At 36.6% G+C, this 26,601-nt stretch overlaps 1 protein-coding gene across 1 annotated transcript in view; it reads right to left on the bottom strand.

The window, feature by feature from the left end:
* Positions 1 to 26,601, bottom strand: part of PPP3R1 (protein phosphatase 3 regulatory subunit B, alpha) — a 57,056-nt gene that overhangs the window by 2,390 nt on the left and 28,065 nt on the right. Inside the window, exons 2-5 of the mRNA XM_036873998.1 lie at positions 25,109 to 25,148; positions 8,573 to 8,749; positions 7,444 to 7,503; positions 5,662 to 5,846 (exon numbers count right to left, since the gene is read on the bottom strand). Of these exons, the coding sequence (XP_036729893.1) occupies positions 5,662 to 5,846; positions 7,444 to 7,503; positions 8,573 to 8,749; positions 25,109 to 25,148 (462 nt within the window). The remainder of the gene's footprint in view (positions 1 to 5,661; positions 5,847 to 7,443; positions 7,504 to 8,572; positions 8,750 to 25,108; positions 25,149 to 26,601) is intronic.

Raw genomic sequence — 26,601 nt, 5'->3', positions numbered from 1 at the left:
CTGTAGGCCATGTATAGTTTCTCTTGAATTTTCTTCTCCCATTTTTTTTTTTAAACACCACTTTAAAATGAAAAAACTTTTTTTAGCTCAAAAACATACAAAACAGGCCACATGCAGGATTTGGCCCACTCTTTCGTCTGCCATTTCGACATGGCCTTTAGTAATTTAATATTAAATGATAACCAGATGTTACCATAAAACCTGTCAGAAACCAAATGCAGGTTTCACTGTCAGTCTGTTCTAGAATATATCAAAAAGTAACAAATGAATAAAATTTTCTGCACATGACTTTCCCATGGAGTCAAATACTTGTAAAGTTGTTGCAGGCACCTCAGTGAATACTGACATGGCCACGTGAAGTGCAATTACCTGTCTTATTATTTGGGGGATAAGTTCTATTAAGTATAACCTACATAAAGAAAGTAAACCATAAATGTTCACAGCTTGACGCATTTTCAGAGTGAACACCCAAGGAAACAGCAGCCAGGGAGGGCATCCCCGGGGCTCGTCCGTGGCCCGCTTCCCGCACTGGCCACCCCCCTCCTCCCAAGCCACCGCCCGCCAGAGGTGGGCACTACCATGATTTAACACCATAGGTTACTCTGGTCTGCTTTTATACATTTTATAAATGAAATCTTTTGTGTCCGGCTTGTTTCACTCAACGTTACGTTTGTGAGATTCATCCACGTTGTTGTGCATAGCTGCATCTGTATTATTTTTAAACCTTAAAAATTTTTTTTTTGAAAAAGAAAGCGTAAACAGCCAGCTAGTTCTACAACTTCTGTTATGAAAACAGCAGTTTGCTATCCTGCCCTCAAGTTTCTTTTTACTTAGAGGCAATCATTTAGAATTTTCAGCTGATGCCCAGTATTTACCTACAGGTCTCCAAATAACACCCCTACATTGCTTTTTCTTGGATTCAAAGTTTTAGGCATCACCCGCTGACTTCCCACCACAGAAGATGAAGATTAGACTTTCACACACACCTCTCCCTTCTGTCTCCTACCCCATATACTTCCCACCTCTCCCACGCTTCAAACAGTTGTATCTTTTTTTTTTGATTAGACAGAGATTCAGCATTTTATTTATGACTATATAGAATACTACTTACAGCAGAAGAGAACTGTGTACTATAGTTACTTTTTCTTTCCTGCACATTTGTTTTGCTACAGTTAATAACTGACCTTTTTCTTTGCCGGGTGTTCTATGTATTTATCATTAATTCAACCCTAAACTTTGCTCTAAACGCACTTAAATATATTATGTAATTCTATCAATTTTACTGTCTTGAAATCACTCCCAGAGCTCTGCAACCTGCTCCAATCCAGGCCTGTCATCTATGGATCCTCCTTCACCATCATCCTAGAGATTTCCTTCTTTCATGTTGGACCTTCTGCTTCCTGGATCCCACATTGTCTTCTTTTTTTGATTTATAACCTTTTTATAGTGGGAGCACATCCTCTAGTAGTTTCCCAAAAAGGGAGGCCGTGCATACCTGAAAATGTCTTTATTTCTACCATCTAGTTTGAGTTTATTGAGAGTTCTCACTTGGAAATAACTGTCCCTCAAAATGGTGAAGGCAATGCTTCCGTTGTCTTCTAGTTCCCAACTCTGCTGAGAAATGTGCCACCATTATGATTCCTGAATCTTTGTATGACACCCTTCCCCTACCCCTCTACTTTAGCTCATTGGAAGTTTGTAGAACCATCTGTTTGTTTTAAAATTTCATGACAATGTGCCTAGGCCCACATTATTTTTATATACTATGCTGGGTACTTAGTAAGTCCTTTTGGTCAAAGAAGCTAACTACTTTTGATTCTGACGTATTTTCTTGATTCATTTTTGACATTTCCTTCCCTGCATTTTCTTTCTGGAACCCTAGCATCTGGGTGTTAGACCTCCTAGAATGTATTTCAAAGTTTAAATGTCCGAGAGCTCTTTTATATATTCTCCAATTTTTGTTTCAAAGATCCAATATATTATATCCCTGAGGATAACCATGACAGATTTTTGTTCTACTCTGAAAGTTGTTACTGGCCTTGCATAGCCTGCTTCTCCAAGCTTCTTTTTCAGGTTTGATCTCATCTCTATAATCCATATTAGAGGCTTTCCTTGAATGTCTGATGATCCGTGGCTCTCTGCTCCTGTGGAAAGGGCACTAGAGCCTCCACATACAAAATGGGGCTGTTGACTGTGGGCTGTGCTTTGAGTGATCAGGTAAGACCATTTCTGGAGATCAGACTTCCCAAAGAGGGCTGTCCCACCTCTTGCCTGGAGGGTACAAGTCTAGCTGCCAGGGAATCAGGTTTGGGAAGAAGAAGAAGGCTGGAGGTGTCAAAATACAAATACGCTTATCTTCACTTGATTCCCCAATACATACACATACACACACACACACACACACACACACACACAGCCAGCCCTATTTCACTTTCTCCAATCTCGCACTAAAGTGCAGGAGAAGTTAAACAGAGTCGGAAGGAGATCTTGTGTTCTAATTGCTTCTTTTTATTTATTTATTTTGTTCTTTTACTTTTTGGCACACCATGCAGCATGCGGGATCTTAATTCCCTGACCAGGGATCAAACCCATGCTCCCTGCAGTGGGAGCGCAGAGTCTTAACCACTGGACCACCAGGGAAGTTGCTCTAATTGCTTCTTAAACTTTTAAGCAATTCTTCTGTTAGCCTCACCTTCACACCCAGTTTCAGTTACATTGTATCACCACTTTCTGAGCCTTTCAGGGATTCCACCTTATAAACCAAGTTGCTTCTCAGCTTTCCAAGTTTCTAGCTTCGAATTTTTACTCCTGTCTGCTAAACCAATTAACCATTCAACTTTATAAGTTGCCAAATCTAGTTACTATCCTCTCTGCTATTCACTTGGTCCTTGTGGGTTTATAACCTTTTCTTTTTAACCCATTTAATTTCAGTGGAGTTATGAGAGGAAGCAAAAGTAAATACATGTGTTCAATCCACCAACTTTAATCCTGTCACTAATCATTTATAATATTTGTGCATGGTTAAGTATTCTGAAAAATGTTAAAGTAGATATGTAGTATGTGATCTTTTAAAATAACTTCCTTGGGACTTCCCTGGTGGCTCAGTGGTTAAGAATCCACCTGCCAATGCAGGGGACACGAGTTCAAGCCCTGGTCCGGGAAGATACCGCGCCATGGAGCAATTAAGCCCATGTGCCACAACTACTGAGCCTGCGCTCTAGAGCCCATGAGCCACAACTACTGAGCCCACGCACCACAACTACTGAAGCCCATGCGCCTAGAACCCATGCTCCGCAACAAGAGAAGCTACCGCAATGAGAAGCCCGCGCACCACAACGAAGAGTAGACTCCGCTCGTCGCAACTAGAGAAAGCCCGTGGACAGCAATGAAGACCCAATGCAGCCATACATACATACATAAACTGTCCTTTCTCTTTCACTGTTATAGCTTAAGAAATCAGAATAAAGAGAAATCAATGAAGCCAAAGTTAAGAGCTTGATAAATGTTCCAAAAACTTGGCTTAATACACAAAACATTTTTCTTCATTCCTGAACTATGCCCTCCAAAAATACAAGTAAAGGCAATTTATCACAAAATGCTGAAAAACAAACTCAAAGCTTAGCTTACATCTTCAGTGTAATTAGTATCATTTCTATACCTACGGATGTATTTTAATTTCCTTTCACTGGTAAGTGATTTACATGTAAGTTTTAATTTATATTTACTAAATGCAAGTAGTCTTCACTTATATACATCCCTTCCATTAACACTCCAGTCAAGAGTTTCCCTTTCTCGTTTTGTTCCCTCAAGTCTTGGAATTAATTTTTATTTCCTTCTTTCGAAAACTGGCTGCTACCTATGATGCCACTACCAGCATGGTCTCATGTCACACACAATGCGATGCCCGTCCACGGGAGTCCTTCAGCAAGTGCTGGCAACAGAGAAGGAGGAAGGACTTCCCTGGTGGTGCAGTGGTTAAGAATCCACCTGCCAATGCAGGGGACACGGGTTCGAGTCCTGATCCGGGAAGATCCCACATGCCGCGGAGCAACTAAGCCCGTGAACCACAACTACTCAGCCTTCGCTCTAGAGCCCACAAGGCACAACTACTGAGCCCATGTGCCACAACTACTGAAGCCCACGTGCCTAGAGCCCGCGCTCTGCAACAAGAGAAGCCACCACAATGAGAAGCCCGCGCACCGCAATGAAGAGTAGCCCCCCCTCGCCACACCTAGAGAAAGCCCGTGCACAGCAACAAAGACCCAACGCAGCCAAAAATAAATAAATTAATTAATTTATTTATAAAAAAACAGTGAGGGAGGAGACACAACAGAGGGACAGGACACAGAGCAGTACCACCTGGCATGGGTTCCAAATCTCAAGGCTCAAGCCTATCTAACTCTCTTCCAAAAAGACTTAGAGTGTATTTTTATTTTAATTTATTTATTTATGTATTTATTTATTTATGGCTATGTTGGGTCTTCGTTTCTGTGCGAGGGCTTTCTCTAGCTGCGGCAAGTGGGGGCCACTCTTCATCGCAGTGCGCGGGCCTCTCACTATCGTGGCCTCTCTTGTTGCGGAGCACAGGCTCCAGACGCGCAGGCTCAGCAATTGTGGCTCATGGGCCTAGTTGCTCCGCGGCATGTGGGATCTTCCCAGACCAGGGCTCGAACCCGTGTCCCCTGCACTGGCAGGCAGATTCTCAACCACTGCGCTACCAGGGAAGCCCCCTAGAGTGTTCTTTAAACTAGAGCACCACCCTACTTTTTGAAACAAAATGCAAAGATAGTATTCCCTTGAGATGAAGAAAGATCCTTAAAGGATCACGTGAACGTCTACTTAAATGCTGAAGTAGATACTTAAGTCCTTATATAACACACAACCAAAGTAATTTGTTTTCCCTGGTGTCGTCTAAGTAAAAAATGAAAAGAAGAAGAGGAGGAAAATCTTTTATAGAAGGATTTCCCAGTCATGACTGAAATTTTTCAAAAATTTTTCTTTGTTATCTTTGCCTTTCCTTTGCATTGTCCAGTATCTCTAGCTTACAGTTAAAACTGCTTTTAATACATCAAAAAGTTAGCATCTTTGCTTTAGGGGCAGGAGTAACGAAGAGAAGCAGTAAAATGGAAGCTGAGCCGTTGCCCCAGTTTCCACCTAGAGCTAGTTGTCTAGGCCTTCCCACAACTGTAGTCCCCACCTCTGTGGAGCCCTTGCCCCAGATTACAAGAACTACCTACCCATCAGTAGCTTAGAAAAATAAAATCACCTTTTTACAATGCCTAGCTGCTGAGTTTAAGACGGACAGGGACTCCATTTCTGTTGTCCTCGTGAAACCAAGCCTCTGGATTCCTAGCTGAAACTCATGAACTCATATTTCCCACAAAAGTATTTTCAAACAACCTAGTTGTTCATTTGGGAGGCTACCAATAATAAGTAAAAGTTACTAGTACCATTCTTGTGGCGTTTTATCAGACAATCACTGAGAATATTAATTATTGAGAATAAAATTAGTAACAATTACAACAAAGAACATTTCAAAACCTTGAATATGGGGCAATTAGGCAAAATCAAAAATAGAAATGTCTAGGGCAAAATAAAGGAATTCTCTACTAAGTGGTATTAAAAATGTTTTCATGAAACGTAACTAATGAAAGTACTTACAGCACAGAATTCTTCAAAGGATATTCTTCCATCTCCATCCTTATCTGCATTTATTATGGTTTTGTCCACGATTTGTTGTAACTGTGTATCTTTCAGATTGTTCCCCACCATCATCTTCAGCACCTGGAAGAGTTCCCCATTGGAAATATAGCCATCTTTATCCATGTCATAGATACGGAAAGCAACTAAAAAGAGAGTAAGGAAAATCAATGGCAAAATCAAAGGCAATCACAAGCGAATACTTTCAATGAGAGAGAGAACAATAAGCTGCCAAACAATTAGAATTCTACTATGAGGACAGCTCCTTCCTACCCAGAGATGTCTTTAGGTGAAAATGGTTAAGAGTATATGGGCTATGGGACTTCCCTGGCAGTCCAGTGGTTAAGACTTCACCTTCCAATGCACGGGGTGGGTTTGATCTCTGGTTGGGGAGCTAAGATCCCACATGCCTCACGGCCAAAAAACCAAAACATAAAACAGAAGCAACAATGTAACAAATTCAATAAAGACTTTAAAAATGGTCCACATTGGGCTTCCCTGAATCCGCCTGCCAGTGCAGGAGACACGGGTTCAAGCCGTGGTCCTGGAAGATCCCACATGCCACGGAGCAGCTAAACCCGTACGCCACAACTACTGAGCCTGCGCTCTAGAGCCCGCGAGCCGCAACTACTGAGCCTGTGCGCCACAACTACTGAAGCCCACGTGCTAAAGCCCATGCTCTACAACAAGAGAAGCCACCACAATGAGAAGCCCATGCACTGCAACAAAGAGTAGCCCCCACTAGCCGCAACTAGAGAAAGCCCACGCACAGCAACAAAGACCCAATGCAGCCAAAAATTTAAAAAAAAAAAGGTCTACATAAAAAAAATCTTTAAAAAAAAAAAAGAGAGTATATGGGCTATGGAGTCAAGACTGCTTTGGCCAATTAGTGTAGCCTAGAGGTAAGTTATTTACCCTTCCTAAGCTTCATTTTCTGCACATATAAAATTGGGGCTAATAATAGTTCTAACCTCCCAGGTTCTTTACAGTACTGAATGAGATAATATACAATCAAAGACAGCAACTGTTATTGCTATTATTCTCACTTATATCAAAAAGAGTTCGTTTGCAAAGGATGTTTGCATATAGCCAGCACCTCAGAGAACTGTTATTAAATACAACATCTCTCTAGTTAAGAGCTGCAGAAACTAACACACCATTGTAAAGCAATTATACTCCAATAAAGATGTTTTTTAAAAAAAAAAAAAAGAGCTGAATGCTTTAAAAAGATATCAGATGTTCCCTATGATAGAGGCAGCCTACGTAAACCAAAATAGTGGACTTCTAGCTAAATAATTCTGAATACGAGTGTAAATGAAGTTAACCTAATCACATTAGAGCATTTCTTCTCACTTTCATGCCAACATTTTATAATAACTATAAATGGAATATAATCTTTAAAATTGTGAATCACTATATTGTACACCTGTAACTTATAAAACACTGTACATCAACTATACTTCAATTAAAAATAAATCTCTTATCTAAGACATGTAATTCATATGGCTGTAGAAGGAAATTCTATTTTCCTTCTATCCAACTAAAAGCAACAATGACACATCATTAAAAAATGCAAACTGCAAATGTCCAGAAAGGATTTTCTCCAGAATATAAAATTTTTGTTATGTTTACTAAGGATCTAGAATAAAAGACATCTTTTAGAATATTTTAAAAGGAGGTCATAATGCAGTATGGGGTAGTGGTCTAAGAGGGAGAATGAACTCAGTGAAGAGAAATACTTACACCTCAACTTCTGTTCCTTATCTCCTTTGACGCTGAACTGAGAGACTCCCTCAATGAACTCTGAATAAGAATAAAAAATGTTTACAAATCAGAAGTTTCAATTTTTTACAAAGAAAAACAATACGTACACACACACACACACACACACAAACCCCTACATGCTCACAAAAAGATATTTTCTTGCTGCAAAAGAAAATATTACTAGCGGTGTTTAAAATTGAAAAAGCCAAATTTGAAACTTCGCAACAAATGAGGTTCTATATATATACATTTTAATCTGAACTTGGAGTTCTCTAAAGTCAAATCAATTTAAACAAATATTTACTTACGCTACAGAGCATAACACTCAAAAACATATTCTTTAAGCTATTTAACTCTTTTTTCTTAGAATATGACAAAAGGGGGCTTTAAAAAAAATTTACGTTGTTTGGCAGAAAAAAAATAATTTTGGATTTCTGGTTCCAAAATTCAGAATCATTTAAATAAACTGTTGGAAGTTTCATAACAAATGGTCATTTTTCTTCACTGCCTGATAAACACTAAATCATAACCAGTTTTAAAGCCCTTCACTTATAATCCAATTCCTCAAACTAAAATAACAAAATCTGTTGATTCCCTGGTGAAATGAAATGTTTATTTACTTTGAAGTGCAGAATCAAATGGTTAATATTAGCAAAAGCACTACTGTCTTTGTAAAATCTAGATTAACTAAATTAATCCTTTCTATGATAATACTCATATTTTTATTACTTCAGCTTACTTTTTATTGCTGACTTAGTATTAAGTCTCATTCTTTTATAAAAGGTTTTAAAAATGTAGCTTCTAATATTATAAGTTTCCCTAAAGTGAGACTAATTTTCTAACAAAAGAAATACTAAATCTCATTTTTTTAGATTACCTTAAAGGGCAATTTGATCATTTACGACCCCAAAAGTAAAAGATCTTATTAGTCCATTAAGGTTCATATATCACAGATTTTGAGGTTTGAACGTAATCTATCTTTATAAGAAAACCAGTAATACAAAGACATTGAAGAAAAACTAAATTTTTCAGACATTTTTGTACACAGAGCTGTAAGACTATTCATAGATTATCTAACTTGTAGTTTTAAAAAAAACTACTTCCTTACCTTTAAAGTCTACTTCTCCATTCCCATCTGTGTCAAATATATCTATTACTCGCTGTACTAAGGGATTCTGTTGTAACTCAGGCAAAGACATGAACTCTTCCACACTCAAAGAACCAGAATTGTCCAAATCGAGCTTCTTAAATCTCTTTCCTAGCCTTTTAATTTCATCAGCATCAACTAAAAGCAAACAAAAAGAGGCAGCAAGATTTACCGAACGATTCTGTGATAATTATAGGAAAAAAATTCACCACTTATCCAAGAGTTTAATTTCCAATTTAAAGAGTTGCATATACGATTGACTAATTTCTTATAACAAAGAAAATATATCATAAAATTGTTTTTGTTACCCTTTTGTTTGTCTGCACCTGCCATAACATACAACCAACTGTATGCTGAGTAAGATATTACACGATTAACAATGCTAAGCCTGATCATGGAAGTCAGGTGGTTCTTACCAGGCAGACTAAATCAATCTCTATGTACCAGGCACTCTAATTTTCACTTATCTTGTAAAATTTTAATTTAGTTTATTTCTAGCAGTTCATGGTTCAAAATTTGAACATGGTTTGAACACAGTTCAATATTCAAAGCCTCCCTCCAACGTTGCCAGCTTCTTGAATATTCTTCTAATGATATTTGCAAGTATGAGCAAAGAAAACCCAGCATTTTTCGATTTTAATTCTTTAATTAAATTTTTAAGAAAAAATTTTATAAAGGTTAAATTTTTAAAGGTTATTTTCCATTTACAGTTATTACCAATATCCTAAAAATCAGGCACAGATCTTTAAAACAGATCAAACCCACCTTGGCAGCACCATTAAATGCTTCAGCTCTGCACTTCGTACAAGCTAAATATAAAGAATTCCAACTTCTGGCACCAACTTTCATCAAACATTTTTTTCTGCTACTTGGGATCATACTCCCTTAAAACAGATGAACAAAGAAAAACAAACAAACCTCACCCTTTTGACTCATCTTGTGACTCAGAGATACTGTTTTTCATATGTTTTGCCAAGCTGACACTCATGTTATTTTTCCACTTTTTGTAAGGATACCTTTGGGAGGATTATCTTTTTTAGTAGTTGGAAGTGCCTACATATTCAATTTACATTATATTATACAAAATATTATAACAGTTAATCTTATAGTCATACATATATGTATGTCTCTAAAATTTAAGTTATTAAAAACTTAGATATTATAGTCTGAGTTTATAATATAGGTATATATTATAATAATATAGGTATTACTATGGAATGTTTACATGGAAAACAGCAAATTAAATTGTTGAGACCATACCCAGATCACTGCACCCTTGAATATACTCAGGAATAAATGTGAAATCTAGATGGTTACCTATTTTAACAAGTGATTTCAAGAATCTTATTAATATTACCACATAAAATAATTAAGAAGTTGCTTTTAGAGAGCTCATGTTGCTACAGTAAATTTAAATAAATATTTCCAACTGGACATATTAACGCTAGAGAGTATATAATATTAATAGCGATAGAAAGGTTGCTTATTCATTCATCATCTTCTCAGATGAAGAAACATTAACCATCTCTCTTTATTATACATATATTTTTCATCATTTAGAAAAAAAGAATGTAAGAGATTCCCAACAGTAGCAAAGAGATGTAGGCCTCTGGCTCGTCAAGCACTGTTATTACTATACACACACACACCAAGCTGCTCCTCCACTGTTACATGATTTTGAGGTTTCTCAGAATGAAAAGGAAAAGAAATAAGCAGAATAGTAGAAAAATAAACTTTCCTCAAATTTTAGCCAATTCCCCAAATTTGTAAAATAGTAATAAGTAGCAACAAGACTACTCCTTCAGGAAATTCTTTTAATAGCCACTTTATAAATAATTTATTACCTATTAGTCCATTAACAATTTAAAACAAAATAAAGCAAGTCTTATCAAATCCTCCTAGTGATAATAGTATCTTCAAAGAAACAACTAAATGCAATGTGGGATCCTGAATAGAATCCTGGAAAAGAAAAACTTTCCAGTGTCACAATTTCCTTTTTCACTAAAATATACAGTTTAACAGTATTGTAAGAATGTTAATTTCTTGATTTTGATAATGATAATTGCACTTTAAGTCTGTGAGATGTTAACATCAGAGGAAGCTTGGGTGAGTGATATTTGGGAACTCTATTATTTTTGCAACATTTTTGTAATTTTTCCTTAAGTCTCCTCCAATTTGTAACAACTCTCAATTTTTTCCTTGTGTTTCATGACTTTGAAACTTCTGATCCAGTATTCTGTAAAATATCCCTCAGAGTGAGTTGCTGATGTTTTTTCATGATTAGAATCCTTTGGGGCAAGAATACCATAGAAATGATATGTCCTTCTCAGTGCATCGTTATCAAGGGGTTCATGATGTCAACATGTCTTTTCACTAGTGATGCTAATTTTGATCACTTGGCCAAGGTGGTTTCTGCCAGATGTCTCCACTATAAATCTACTATCTTTCCCTCTGTATTAAAAAATATTGCGGGGGAATACTCTGAGACTATTCAAATATCCTACTTTCTCCTCAAACTCTAATTTGAGCATCATCTAGGTAGGTCTTGTTTGCAAAATTTTATTACTGTGGTATTGCCTAATAATGATTTTCTTTTTCCCTCATTATTAACTGGACTGTTCCTGTCAAAAAAACAAAACAAAACAAACCTGTCCCCTTTCCCTATTTGTTTCTTTATTCAATTATTCGTATCAGCATGGATTCATGGGTACTTACTTTATCTTATGGGTTAAAATCCAATGTCATTCATTACCTGTTAACCAAATTATTCCAGCTTTGTTCTTTAGGTACTACCTCAAGTTGGCTCCTGTGTGACTTTTCAACAATCCCCAATTTGAGCATTTCCTTATTTTCTGGCACCATAAAATGTTCCAGTCTCATCCTGACTGTGTATTTCTAAGAAGATATGCCCCAATCTCGTTTGTATGGCAGGATATTTAGAACTATACTATAGAATGAAAACTATAGATCCCTAATAAGGGATCTTAGAGGTACTGTGGAAAGAGCCATCAGATATGATAAAATTACCTATGGAGAAACATGCGGGTTTTTTTTTTTTAATTTATTTTTATTTCTGGCTGCATTGGGTCTTCGTTGCTGCACGTGTGGGCTTTCTCTAGTTGCGGCGAGCGGGGGCTACTCTTGTTGCAGTGCACAGGCTTCCCGTTGCGGTGGCTTCTCTTGTTGCAGAGCACAGGCTCTAGGTGCGCGGGCTTCAGCATTTGTGGTGCGCGGGCTCAGTAGTCGTGGCTCACGGGCTTAGCTGCTGCACAGCATGCGGGATCTTCCCGGACCAGGGCTCGAACCCGTGTCCCCTGCATTGGCAGGCGGATTCTTAACCACTGTGTCACCAGAAGCCCCGAGAAACATGTACTGAATAACCTTGTAAAGACTACCCCAAGAGGGCTTCCCTGGTGGCGCAGTGGTTGAGAATCTGCCTGCTAATGCAGGGGACACGGGTTCGAGCCCTGGTCTGGGAAAATCCCACATGCCACGGAGCAACTGGGCCCGTGAGCCACAACTACTGAGCCTGCGCGTCTGGAGCCTGTGCCCCGCAACGGGAGGGGCCGCGATAGTGAGAGGCCCGCGCACCGCGATGAAGAGTGGCCCCCGCTTGCCGCAACTAGAGAAAGCCCTCGCACGAAACGAAGACCCAACACAGCTAAAAATAAATAAATAAATAAATAAAGTAGCTATTAAAAAAAAAAAAAGACTACCCCAAGAATAAAGCCTTATAGTGTTGTCAATAGAAGCTATTGGGTAGTTTTTCAACATAAAGATTAATTTAAAAGTTTTAAAGTCTTCTGTAAAATTCATCTTCTACAAAAGTAATGACTGTATTTCCCATGTTACCCCAAATAAGAAGTCAAAACCACCAGGGGGCGCAGATAAAACCTTCACAAGCAGCTCCAAAAAACCGCCTAATTTTATAACAACCTTGTGATTAGACTAGCAGTCTAATATTTATATTCTGCACAGAATACTTTAACAGAACAAAGCAAAGAAAGCTCCCTATTAATACTGAAAGAGAATCAAAAGGCATATTATGAAAAATGGACATTTGTGCTGTGTCTTTTCCTTACAAATGAAAAACTTTCATCCACTTTAAAAGGTCTAGATTCTAGAGGTATATCATTAATTTTCTAATGCAAGAGGCAACACATGCTTTTGGTGTTTCTAGATTAAAATTATTACACACTTAAAAAATTATTAATTATCAAATATACATAGCTACACATCAGCACCAATAAAAGAATTATCAAGTTGTAATCAAAACGCTAAAAAGAAATTTTAAACCAACTTTGGGAAATAGCTGATATTCCAAAACCGCATTATTAAATATATAGTTCTACAGGTTCTGACAAACGTATACACCTACGTAAGCAGCACTGCAATCAAGACAAAAGAAGCACATTTCTATCATCCCAAGATGTTTCCTCGGGTCCTTTCCAGTCAATCACAAACACACCGCACCCCCTCCCCACCACAACCCTAGGCAACCACTGTTCTGCTTTCTGTAACTAAATTCTGTCTAGAATTTCACATAAATGGGATCATAGATACGTACTCTTGTGTCCATCTTCCTTTTCTCATTAAGTTTTTGACATTAATCCAAGTTGTTTCATATGTCAGTAGTTTCTTCCTTTTTATGGCACAGTAGTATATATATATAGTCCACTGTATGGTATACTACAATCAGTTTATGCATTCATCTGTTAACAGGCATTCCTATTGTTTCCTGTTTGGGACTATTAGGAATAAAGATTCTAAGAATATTATACTTATACTTAAGTCTTTTTGTAAGCAAATGTTTTCCTGGAATTGCTGGGTCATAGGGTAAGCATACATTTGACTTTCAGAAACTGTTAAAAAGTTTTCCAAAGTGGTGTACCATTTTACACTCCCACTGGCAATACCTGAGAATTCCAGGAGCTCTACCTCCTTGCCAACTCGTGAAATTGTGAGTCTTTCTAAGTTTAGCCACTCTGCTGGGTGGCAGCAGTATGCGATTATAGTTTTAACCTGCATTTCTTTGAGGATTAATTATCTTGAGCATCTTTTTCATGTGATTATTGGCAGCTGATATATCTTCATTTACGTGACTTCAAATATTTTACCCTTTTAAAAGGTGGGCTGTCTTTAAGAAGTTGTGTGATTCTCTCTTTATACTGATTGGTGCATGTCCTTTGTCAGGTGTAGGCATTTCAAGTATCTTCTCCCAGCGTATAAGCTGCCTTTAAGGAGCAAAAACCTTCAATTTTGATGAAACCCATTTTTTTCTTTTATGATTCATGTTTTACAAATAAACTAAAAATCCTTGCCTATGCTGGTCGTGAAGATTTTCTCTGATGTTTTCTTCTAGAAGTTCCATAGTTGTGGCTTTTACGTTTAAATTTATGACCCATGTTTTTTGTACATAAGTAAGGGTAAACTTTTATTCCAGCTATTTTGTTCAAAAGGCTCCCCCCCTTACAATGGTATCTTTGATGTTTTTGTCAAAAATCAATTAACTGTATAAAGTAACATGTTGTACACCTTAAATTTACATAATGTTACATGTCAAATATCCAATTAAAAAAAAATTTTTAAATCAATCAATGGACTGCCCTGGTGGTGCAGTGGTTAAGAATCCGCCTGCCAATGCAGGGGACACGGGTTCAAGCCCTGGTCTGGGAAGATCCCACAAGCTGTGGAGCAACTAAGCACATGCGCCACAGCTACTGAGCCTGCGCTCTAGAGCCCGTGTGCCACAGCTACTGAAGCCCGCGCGCCTAGGGTCCGTGCTCCGCAACAAGAGAAGCCACCGCAATGAGAAGCCTGTGCACTGCAACGAAGAGTAGCCCCCGCTCGCAACAACGAAGGCCCAATGCAGCCAAAAATAAATAATTAAATTTAAAAAAAAATTTTTTTTTAAAAAGTATACCTGAATAAAAGACTCGTTATTTTAAAAAAAATCAATCGAATACACACACATGGGTTTATACCCTCTACTCTGTTCCACTGATTTATTTATCTTATGCCAATACCACAGTTTTATGTTTTAGTCTTTAAACCAGGGAACACTGTCCTCACACTTTGTTGTTCTTTTTCAAAATTTTGCCAGCTCTTCTAAGACCTGGGTTTTCCCATATAGAATTAACAATTATTTGGTAATTTTTATTAAAACCCTGCTGAAAATGATTGGGATTGTCTTGAATCTACAGATCAATCTGAGTAGAACTGATACCTTAACAGTATCAAAGTCTTCCAATCTATGAATATGGTACCTCCCTCCATTTACTTAGGTCTTTTTAAGTTTCTCTCAGTGATGTTTCATAGTTCGGTGTATAGATCTTACATATATTTGGTTAAATTTACACTTTTCATTTTTTTTCAATTGTTCACCGCTGTTATAGAGAGATTCCACTGCTTTTTGTATATTGCCCTTGTATCCTACAATCTTGCTAATAAGTTCACTTCTTATTTCTAGGAACAGGATTTACTACATACACAACCATGTCATCTGAGAATAAAGACAACTTTACTCCTTCCCTTCCAAACCGAATGTATTACATTTCCTCTACTGGACTTAACGTACCGGCTATAACTTCTAGTACAATTTTGACTACAATTGGTCAGAGTGAAAAACTACTTTTTTCCCCATGGAAAGCATTCAGTCTTTCATCATTAAATAAGTATGATGTTAGCTATAGGTTTTTGGTAGGTGCCCTTTATCAGGTTGATATAATTGCCTTCTATTCCTAATTTGCCAAAACTATTTATCATGAATGGCTACTGAACTCTGTCAAACAAATACTTTGCTACAACTACTGAGAAGATGTTTTTTCTCTTTTATTATGTCAATATAGTGAATTACATTAATTGATATTTCTAGATAAAATCATACTCCTGGGATAAACTCCACTTGACCATGCTTTATTGTCCTTTTCACATATTGCTGGATTTGACTTACAAATATTTAAGGATTTTTACACATATGTTCATGGTGAATACTGGTCTACAGTTTTCTGTGTCTTTGGTATTGCTATCAGTATAACACTAGCTTCTATTTTCTGAAGGATTCTTTATTTTTTTCCATTAAATGTCTGCTAGAATTTACCAGTAAAGCCATCTGGGCCCTGGAGTTTTCTTTGTGAGAAAGAATTCAATTTCATTAATAGATATAATGCTATTAAGATTTTCTATTTCCTTTTGAGTCAGTTTTAGGAACAGGCATACCTTGAAGATATCACAGGTTTGGTTCTAGACCACTGCAAAATAGCAAGTCACATGAATTTTTTGGTTTCCCAATGTGTATAAAAGTTATATTTACACTATACTGTAGTCTATTACATATGCAACAGCATTGTCTAAAAAAAACAATGTACATACCTTAATTTAAAGGTAAATTAAATTATGCTAAATTTAATTAATAAATTATGCTAAAAATGCTAACCATCATCTGAGCCTTCAGCAAGTCGTAACAGAAACATCAAAGATCACTGATCACAGATCACCATAACAAATATGATAACAATAGTGAAAAAGTTTGAAATATCGCAAGAATTACCAAAATGTGACAAACAGCCGCAAAGTGAGCAAGTGCTGCTGGAACAATGGTATCAATACACTTGCTTTATACAGGGTTGCCACAAACCTCTAGTTTGTTTAAAAATTTTTAAAAAGCCAAAAGACAAAAAACAGTATCTGTGAAGCACGATAAAATGAAGTACAATGAAAAGAGGTCTGCCTGTATTCGTTTTTTCAAGGAATTTGTCTTGTTTCATCCAACGTGTAGAACTTATTGGAATAAAACTGTTTATAAAATTCCCTAGTTATTCTTTTAACATCTGTAGGATCTGTAAGTGATTTCAGTTGTTTCGTTACTAATATTGTTAACTGTGTTTTCTTTCTTTCTTCTAGAATGCTCCTTCAAAATGTGAATGCTATGTACCACTAACTTCCTCCTACCTTATGTAAAAGATAAAGTCAAAAATGATTCACCACCTCAAAACTCACAAAGGCAAATGAATATTGTCCAAAGATGTCACAAAAGAAGCTACACACTTAATCCTAAAAATACATTCTTAGAACTGTCTTCAAAGCTCACTGAGTTTCAGAAGAAAATCTGTAATAGAAAAGCCTTGTAATGTAAAAAGTTGGAAGAAAGCTTGGAGATGAAAAACTCCAGATGAGGATAAAGACCCAGAGAGTTAAGTAAGTTGCTCAGTCTGTAAAGCTTGATGGCAAAAGCTGGGTGATGGGATTTCTTGAAATACTTTCCGATCTAATTTCTTTCCTTGTTAGTTACATCAGAAGAGTCAACATAGAAGGTTAGGCTAAGAGATACTAAACACTGTTGTTCCTCAACCTGCACTCTTGGGCCAAGTATGGAGAAAAGGGAGAAAATATAAGAATATTTCCACTTCAGGTAGATAAAAATCAAACAACATATTTTTAAGATGTTCTCCTACTGGTTTTCCTGCTGAAGGTGTTTGTGTTGCTGTTGTTCTTCTCCTTTTGGTTTATTTACATTGTGGTTCAAATGAGAATATGCAATAAGCATATATTTATAAGATCATAAAAACACATCTTCAAGTTTTCTCACTAAGTTATTAATAACCCTGGCTTGAAAGTCACACTCTTTTTTTCTTTTAACCTAAGTATACTGCGTAGGTCAGTAACACATCTTAATCAAAAGATGTGGCTCTCAAAGAGTTCCACTGTTTTTGTACGTCAAATCCAACCCTAACCCATTATATCACATTCTCCAAGCTTTTCTTTTATCTTTTCCTATGATATGCTGCAGTTAAACATATTAGTTGACTTTTCTTTAGCTTTGTATCAGTCCCCACCACCAACTCCCCCCCAAATATGGTATTTTCACAAAAGCATGCATATTCAAGAGTCTTCTTTTACTTTCAGCACCGTTTAGTCAAAAGACTTATTTATGGCTTCTCGAGAGCTCAATCTGGTTTATCGCCAAGAATGTAATACTGCATCCCCAGTCTCTGCTTTTTTTTCTTACTGCCTTGCCGTTTACCTTAACATTACAAAATTCTAGCATACAATTTATATAATGACTTTTACTTTCTTCTTGATGACATTTTCCACAGACAGTTCTGGCTTCTTGCTCTAATTTGAACCACCTGCTTTCCAGGTCCCTGGCATAGTTGTTATACCGGGATCTTCACTGGTGTCTTAAGAGATTTCGTTTCTTGGATCTTGTTTCATCTTTTTTCTCTAACTTCTCCTTCATTTTTCTGGGTACATATTCAAGAACGTATGAAAGGTAAATTTCCCAAGTCCTTATATTTCTGGAAATGTCTTTAATTTGGCCTCTCACCTGAGTAATCATTTGGTTGCTATCAAATTCTAGATTTAGGAACTCAGAACGAACTTTGAATTAGCCGCCCTATTGCTTTCTAATATCTATTGCTGTTGCTAAGAAATCCAATGCCAGTAGACTCTTATTCTTTTTGAGGCCAACCTTTTCCCTGTCTAGCAGCTTTTAGGGTTTTCTTTTTGCTCTTGGACTTTTAAAACTACAAAAGAGGTTGACACCAAATGGAGATCTTTTTTCACCTAAACTTCCCGAGTATCAGAATGCTCTTTCAATCAGAAGATACGATTTTTTGGGTGAAGAAAATTTTCTCCTACTATTTCACTGATTATTTTTGCTTTTATTTCATGTAATATAACTTTTGAGATGTCTTTTAGACAGATGCTATTACACTCTGTATTTGTTCTCCAAGTTCCTTTTTTCTTGCATATTTTTCCACCTCTTTTGCTCTAACATTCTGAGGGAGATCCAAGAATTTATACTTTTGCTAAATGGCTAGCTAGGCTTTCTTAAACCAGCTGAAGTAACTGTCTTCTACATACCAGCTACAAAATTACTCAATTTTGTGGTAGACTATGAAATTACTACATGCCATGGACTTCACTGCTGAAACTACAAATTTGTTAAGTGCTACCATGATGCCAAAATTTGACAGTATGGATAAAGAAAACAGAGCTAGCACTTCACTTTTCTTAAGACTACTCATCTAAAAACCTGAAATATTTAGAATATAGTAAATAATCCAGGCATTGTTTTTTAAAAAGGTACTGTGATGGCAAAACAAGGTAGCAACTTCAAGCCTAGGCGTTCAAGTTTGTGCACTATACTTCATTACTCAGCGATAAAGCTTTACTGAAAGAAAACAGAATATAAGTAATTCTCAGCAGACTAGGTGAAATAAATTAGAGTTCAGGATCACTAATTGCTAAGTAAATGATAAATCATGGCTGGTAGATTAAAAAGCATGAATTATTTGATACATTTATGAAGATTTAAATCTAAAGTAACAAGTGTACAAGTCAATTTCAAAGTTAGTGACATAAAGTTTTTATGGATATTAAAAGTTTCCTCCAAAGATTTCTGAGATGATAAATAAAGATTTGGGAGTAAACCAGAAATTACTCTTTAGAACACACATCACTGAAAAATTAAAGTGAACTGGAGGGCGGGAGGCGCTGGCGGGACGTGGGCCTGCAAAACCATGAGCGAAGCGGGTTCGGGCCCTCGACGGTGGGCACGAGTGTCCCGCCTGCTCTCCTTCAGCGCGACCCATCGGCTCCACAGGAGGCAATTATGAAGCCCCTTGATCATAAGAATCTGGATCTGGATGTGCCGTATTCTGCAGATGTCGTTAGACGACAGAAAATGTAGCTGTTTATATCTGGGAAGACCTTCAGAAATTTCTTCCTGCGGGAGTTCTTCATAAAGTAAAAGTATATGAAACTGACAATAATATTGTAGTCTATAAAAGAGAAGAACTCTTGGAGGTTAGTACTATAGAATGATTTAATTTCTTTCCATATTTGAAGAAGATCTTTATCCCCTTGGACATTTAAGAAGTCATCACATAATTGTTACATCTCTGAATTGTGTTCTGGAGCACTTGATTTACTGGAATCATTGTAAGACCTGTTTTAAACTCAAATCTATCTTAAAACCAAATTGTAATGTATTCTGAGTATCATTTAAAGAGTGTTTCACCTACAGATTAAAATCATTTCAGCAACAACAAAAAAAATTAAAGTGAGTTAAGCTAGTACATATAAGAAAGGAAACAAAAGAATGCAGAAATGAAGGAGGAAATCAAATTAACTTTAGATTAACCTTTTCTGTGAAAAAGTTTTCTGTTTTCAAAACAAAGAAAAACCCTAGTCTAAGCAAAGAATATGAACATGTAAACCTCGCTGAGAAAACTGATTGTGAGCAGAAATTAACAGCACAAATCGAAGTCAATATCTCTATGTTTTCAAGTCACTTGTAAGTATTTAAACCAGAAACAAAACTGATTGAATATGAGATTGTTTACTCAAAATGAGAGCAGTGTCCTAATGGCTAAAGGTGTCTTCAAGGTTTCTACAGACAGTTCATTATGCAAAGGGAAACGTTCCTTCAGAGGCTGCCAAGCTCCTCTTGGGTCACCTTCTAACGAAAGAAAATTGAGAAAGCTCTTCAGATAAAAGACTGTTTTAGTCTTTCATGTACATTCAATCTACAAAATAGGCCCTCTGTTCACCAATTTTATCAAAATTATTCAGAATTATACTGGTTTTATCAACAGTAAAAACATATTAGTTGAATCTGACTTTCCACTCACACTTCCTCCCGTGCTCCAATCTAGCCCTCTGCTGAACTATCTAACCTAGTATCTTGCACTCAGCCACTTTTCCAAATTATCATGCCAAGTTACAACCACAGTCTCAACTTTGAGCGAATCACCCCAACAGAGTATACATTTCCTACTCCAGACAGGTCAGCCAACAGACAGAAACAAAGTCACAATGGCCTAGAATAATTTAACTCAACAAAAAGCAAACACTCAATTAAGAGACAAAAAAAAAAAAAAATCGGAGAATACCTAACTATGTCTTAGACAAGTCCAGTTTTGCCTAAAATCGTTCATGTAGACAAACATAACATTAATCTTGTAAGAGTTACTATAAGAGAGGCTGTACAGTATTGTGATTAAAAATATAACTCTAGAGCATGACTGCTTGAGATCAAATCATGGCTTTGTTACTCTACCTGCTGCTGTGTGATCTTAGGCCAGTTATTGATGCCTGTTTTCTCATCTATACGATGGGGAAAGTAACAATACCTCTTTCATGAGGCTGCTGTGAGGATTAAGAAGGTAAATAAATGTATGTGAAATGCTTAGAACAGTGCCTGGCATGTGTTAATGCCATGTAAGTACTTGTTATTATTTATGAAAACAAATGGGGTGATTGGTAACTACTGGGTTTTTCTAAAGATACAGCCTTTAAAATTATCCAACTAGTTGTCTCCACAGTCCAGCTCTGAGCTCTTACTAGCTTATTCAGTCAACAGATACTTACTCAGTATCTGCTCTATGCCAGGCATCGCACTTCCACTTCCACTGTCAATTCCTCAATTCTTTTACGGGTGAAAATGAGCTCAACCGCCTCTTATTATTAAGGCTTGCTGTGCTGCACGCCATACTTAACTATAATTAAATAATTACTTCTCCTTGATATTACTCTTAGTTATTTCCCGCCTCCTTTTTCCACTCATTAAAAAAAAAAAAAACAACTTTATAAAGGAAACTTTCAAACACATACAAAGGTTGAGAGACTCATATAATGAATCCCACATATCTATCACCCAGTTTCAACCACTGACACATTAGAAATCTTATTTATACACCCACTTCAATTATTTTATAGAGCGAATCCCAGACGTACCATGTCCTTGTAACTGTTCAATATTTATCATCTATCTCTAAGGTATTCTTTTAAACCACAATATTATTACAACTAAAACATTAATTATTAATAATTAATTCCTTGATATTAAATAATCAGTGCTCAAATTTTCCCAAATAGCACAAATTATTTTACAGGTTTTTTCACTCCATCAGATTTAGCAATTAGGCAATGTGCCAATAAAATGAAGGTGACCATGGGAATTCCCTGGCGGTCCAGTGGTGAGGACTCTGTGTTCTCACTGCCGAGGGCCCAGGTTCGATCCCTGGTCGGGAAACTAAGATCCCACAAGCCACACGGTGTGGCCAAAAAGTAAATAAATAAATAAAACAAAATAAATAAATACAATGAAGGTGACCTTAATAATAACAGTTTCAGCAAAGTAGTAGGAGATGAAAGCCAGATTTGAGCAGGCAGAAATAAGGAAATGGAGATCACTGTATATGCTCAGGCAAAGCTCAAATATGAGAAAGAAAGGAGAAGAACTGGGAGGTACACGCAAGATCAGGACCAAAGGGGAGTTGATTATGTTTGTAAACTGAAGAAAAATGAAGAAGCTGAGACACAGGTAAAAACAAAGAGAAACTAAAAACGTAAGGTCCTAGAGATGAGAGGGGATGAGATCAAAAGCATAAGTGCCAAGGCTGACCTTGAATAAGAGAGGTATAACCTAAACTCTGATATTGAAAGGAAGGAGTTATTAAGCATGAGTACGAAAATGGGGAAATTTCTGTGTGTGGCAGGCAGGGGGTGATGGGGTGGGGAGGTAATGAGGCTAACACTTAAAAATGTTCTCGGTTTTCTTCAGCATTAGGAGACGAAAATCACTGATTAAAAGTAGGGCACTGGAAAGAATTATGCAAGGGGGTTAGATAAAATATTGAAGATCTGGATGGAATTTAAGGAAACTGAAAGGGACAAGTGACCAGACAGGTGAAAGAATTAATCAGCATTCAAATCTTATGTAGATTTCAAAAAACAATTTCAAACAGCACCCCTTCCATGAAGCTTTTCTTAATTTTCTTAACCAAAGGTAATTTTCCCTCCTTGGAACCTTTGCTTTTATTGCTCATAATGGTTTGTTTCCACTGTAAAAATTAATGCATTTCTTCTCTTTTTCCCAGTAGCTAGACTGTAAGCATTCTGTGGGTACTTATCTGTGTGTCACAGGGTTAAAAACAGTACTTTACAGCATACAATTTAGAATCTTACTACCTTTTTAAAAAATAGCATAATTTAAATACTAAAAGAACAAAAGAGACAGTAACTACTAAAGAGGTGAGAGGACTACTAAAGGCCTCACAGAGAACACAGACCTGAGCTAGGTCTGGAAGGGAAGAGAAGGCACAACTTGAACAGGGGAAGTGTAAAAAGTAAAGTGCCTCAAGGATTGGTTTTAACATTTTAAACACGGTAACAGCTGTTTACAAATAACACTAATAAGCTCTCCCATTAATAAAGAAGTTTTGCAAATGAGCAAAAAAAGACTTACTACAATGTGTGGATGGGGAAAAAAGTGGTGGTTTTAATGTGAATAAGTTCAAATTCATCCAAATCATGTATAAAATATATTCTATTCTAGTGAACCAATTAGAAAATAGAGGAAAACTACATTTTTACTGGATGACAGAAGAATTCAGACAGATTCATATCTAGTTGAACAATCACTGACAAGTACAGATCTTTAGTGACAACGCTCAAGTTTCATCAAAGCACAGATGAAGTCATAAGAAAGAAGACTTATTAAGTTCTGAAGATAAAACTCAAAGAGATAGCTTTTAACAGTGTATGAAATCTATTTCAAATACTTACTATTTAAAAAAACTGGGCTTTCACCGTCTTGGATGTACCGAAGGGAACATCCATCTTGCCTTTTGCCCTGGTACATTTTTCTTTGCAATCAGGTAAATGACCCTCAGTCCCAGATTTTAAAGGAGTGCAGAAGGTAAGAACCTGGGACGTCTTGCCCCCTTAGGACCTCTGTTCCCTGACCGAGGAACAAAAACTAACCTCCTAGTACCTCATACTTTTCAGAGCTGTACTCCCAACAGCCTACCCCAACTCTATGTGCAGCCTGAATCCTAGCTAATTACAGGGTTCTACACCTCCTTCTTGCCCACTAGCAACAGGAGGAAAACACCACAGGCTCAAGCTGAACAGTAAGTGGCAAGGCACAATTCTGAGCAGAACTCTTTCAATTCTAAAGAAACTATACAACTGACATGTCAATTATGGCACAGACAAGAATTATAGATCTAGATAACACTCGGAGCACTAGTCTGTAAGTACTCTATCTTGACCACATTTCAGAGGTCAAACAAAAACAGCCATAGACAATGTGAGCAAATGGGCATGGCTGTGTTCCAATAAAACTTTATTAAAAAAACTGTCGGTAGGCAGTAGTTTACCAACCTCTGGTCTAGAGAGTCATAATTAGATTTGGTTTTGGTCAATTCTAACAATACACTGGATACAACATTTTATCTTCATGTTTAAAACAGAAATACACACCTACATATGATCAAAATTATATAAGAAATTCATAAAGGAAAGCCTGGGAGGAAACAGTAAAATAAAATGTAAATAGTAGAAGGGATGGCCAAACTATGGGTCATTTGGTCATAGAGTATCACCATAAAAAAAAAGTTTAAAAAATTGTAGAAATTACAAAATGGAAAATAAAATGGATTAATAAACAAGTAATTTAAGCTTATGGTAACTGCTCTAAAGAAAATAAACAGGGTACTGCCCATGTTAGAGAGAATCTGAAGAGAGCAGAGAAAGAGAAAACATCTCCAAAGAGGGGACATTTTATAGGGGACATTTATGCTGAGATCTGAAAGACGATGAAGTCGCTCAAGAAAAGAGATGATGGAAAAGCATTTATCCAGAGCTCATAAGCAAGCAAAGGTGTTGAGAATGAAAGAAACCGACAAGTGTTCTGGGAAAAGAAAGGAGACTAATGAAACAATGAGCAATGGGGAAATGGTTTTAATGAGACAAAAAAGAAGAGACATCTCATTGCAAAGTAAGATGCCTCCAAACAAGGCAGGACCAGCTTCATCAAACAGGGACGGCAGAAAGCGCAAGGAAGGTTCAGAAGAGTTTGGGAATTCTGGGACCTCAGGATGGTATCTAAATTTACCAGTGTCCCCATTCCAATTCTCATGATCTCCCTCTTCCCCAATCATTGTCCTTCCACACAAGAGACCTTTTGATTTTTATTTAAGCTCCCTGGGTCCTCTGATCCTTGAATCAAGAATTTCTAAGATTGTCATTTTCTTTCTTTATGTTCTCCAGTATAGTCAGAAATAGCCAGCCCACCCACACCTCTTATACTCCTCTTCCTCCCCAGAAATGTCTTGTACGACAATAGCCCCTTAGTCTATCAGTTTTGCCTTCAATAAGCACTTTATTTTACATAACCACAAGTTAAGTAAGTTAACTGTTTACTTGCAGCTTTGTTAATCTGAAAAACTTCAGTTGGGTTAAGCCACTCAGATTTGAGGGTCGATTTGTAATTACAACATAGTGCAGACACTAATAATAAAGAGGTCTATAAAAAAATCTTTCCCTATTCTGGTAACTCAGAAAGACTCTAAGTCAAATTCACTGCCATTTAAAATGGTTAAGGGCTAACTTTGCTATATAAATTTATAGAGGCGTAAGATTTACATACATACATATATAGAATGTGAAAATAAACGAAGTTCTTGATAAGAATATTTGACTTACAGTGTGAGCACATTTCCAAAGGATAACTTGCCTCATTTCCCTGGAGGAAAAAAATAATAATAATTAGTCACAAAATTGGCACAAATGTCTTTAAAAGATTGAACTTAAATATTCTGAGTCACAAAACATTGGGAAATAAGCCATAAACGAATGTGTCTAGATCTATAAATATTTTTTGATAAAAAAATTATACAGTATGATAGGAAGAGCTCTTGCATCAAACAGGCCTGAGTTGTGGCCCTGTCACTTAAGACTTATGCAAAGATTTGATTAGAATTTATTTTAAATATTTTTAACACCCTAAACATACTGTATATCAAATTTTAACACACTACACACTGTCAGTGCTCTAACTTGTCTTGCTGGATGAACTCATTTTTGGGTAGAGCTCAGAATAAAGCTTCTCCTGCCATTTCTATTTAATTGAAGAGTTTACTGAGACTGCAAAGCTGTTAAGAAAACAAAAATCCTTTTATACCTGCATTGAAACAGAATTTTCTGTACGCTATGCAACAAAAATAAGAAAAATATTAATAGGAAGGTAGGTCCAATGGAAGACAGCCAGCCACTTGAACTCCAAATTTTTCTTTTCCTGAGAAGTCTTACCTCATGGATAAACTCCAATATAATTCACCTGAACTCCTAATTTACAAGAAGTTTACTTAAGGAAAAAAGTGCTCTAGAAAAACTACAGACCTGACCCAATGCCTACATTTAAAATTCTTGATGACTGGGTCCAGGGAGGTCAAGTAAGCTGGTTAAAGATCACACCATTTGATTAGCAATGGAACCAGAAGTAGTTCTAAATCTAAAACTGTAAAAATTCCAAGTATAACAGACTCACACGAAGTAAAAATCATGAAGAAAATCTTTTTAAAAGTCTACAGAATTTTAAAGTAATACAAATTGAATTTTTAAAGTTCAACAATAAATTGAGTATACCATGCATCCTATATCCCATCTATCTAATCTTGACCCTGTCTAGCAGCAAGTGTACAATGGGATTAACATTTAAATATTGATGTTTGAATATACCTATGTATCCTAAGAAGTTATTGAGCGCAGCCTGAAATAAGAAGTACCATTTTAGTGTGGCTGGCTAGCTTTTAAACTCTTAAAAGTGTCTCTTATTCTGAGTAAACTTAAGGTCTGAGAAAAGTTTATCAGTAAATTAGCATCTTTAATTCTTATCTTGCTGACAATAATTAGTCTTTTCCTTGAAAATTATAGCAGATAATTTAACTGGTTAATCTAGTTTTAGGTCACTTTAAACATCAAATATATATTAAAATAGAGACAGGAGTAGCAAACATTAATAAAAATGACATTATTAATTAGCAGAGATGGAGTTCTACTTATTTTGCACCTTACTTAATTGACCTTAAGAACCTTACCATGATTCCTATCTTTTACTGTCTCACATATTCTTTCATGTCTAAATTTTTTAAATACCCTTCAAAAAATATTATTCCAGTCTACCTTACAATTAAGTA

Source organism: Balaenoptera musculus, chromosome 13, assembly GCF_009873245.2.
Source record: "Balaenoptera musculus isolate JJ_BM4_2016_0621 chromosome 13, mBalMus1.pri.v3, whole genome shotgun sequence".
Classification (NCBI taxonomy): Eukaryota; Metazoa; Chordata; class Mammalia; order Artiodactyla; family Balaenopteridae; genus Balaenoptera; species Balaenoptera musculus.
This window is presented reverse-complemented; position numbering and strand designations above follow the sequence as displayed.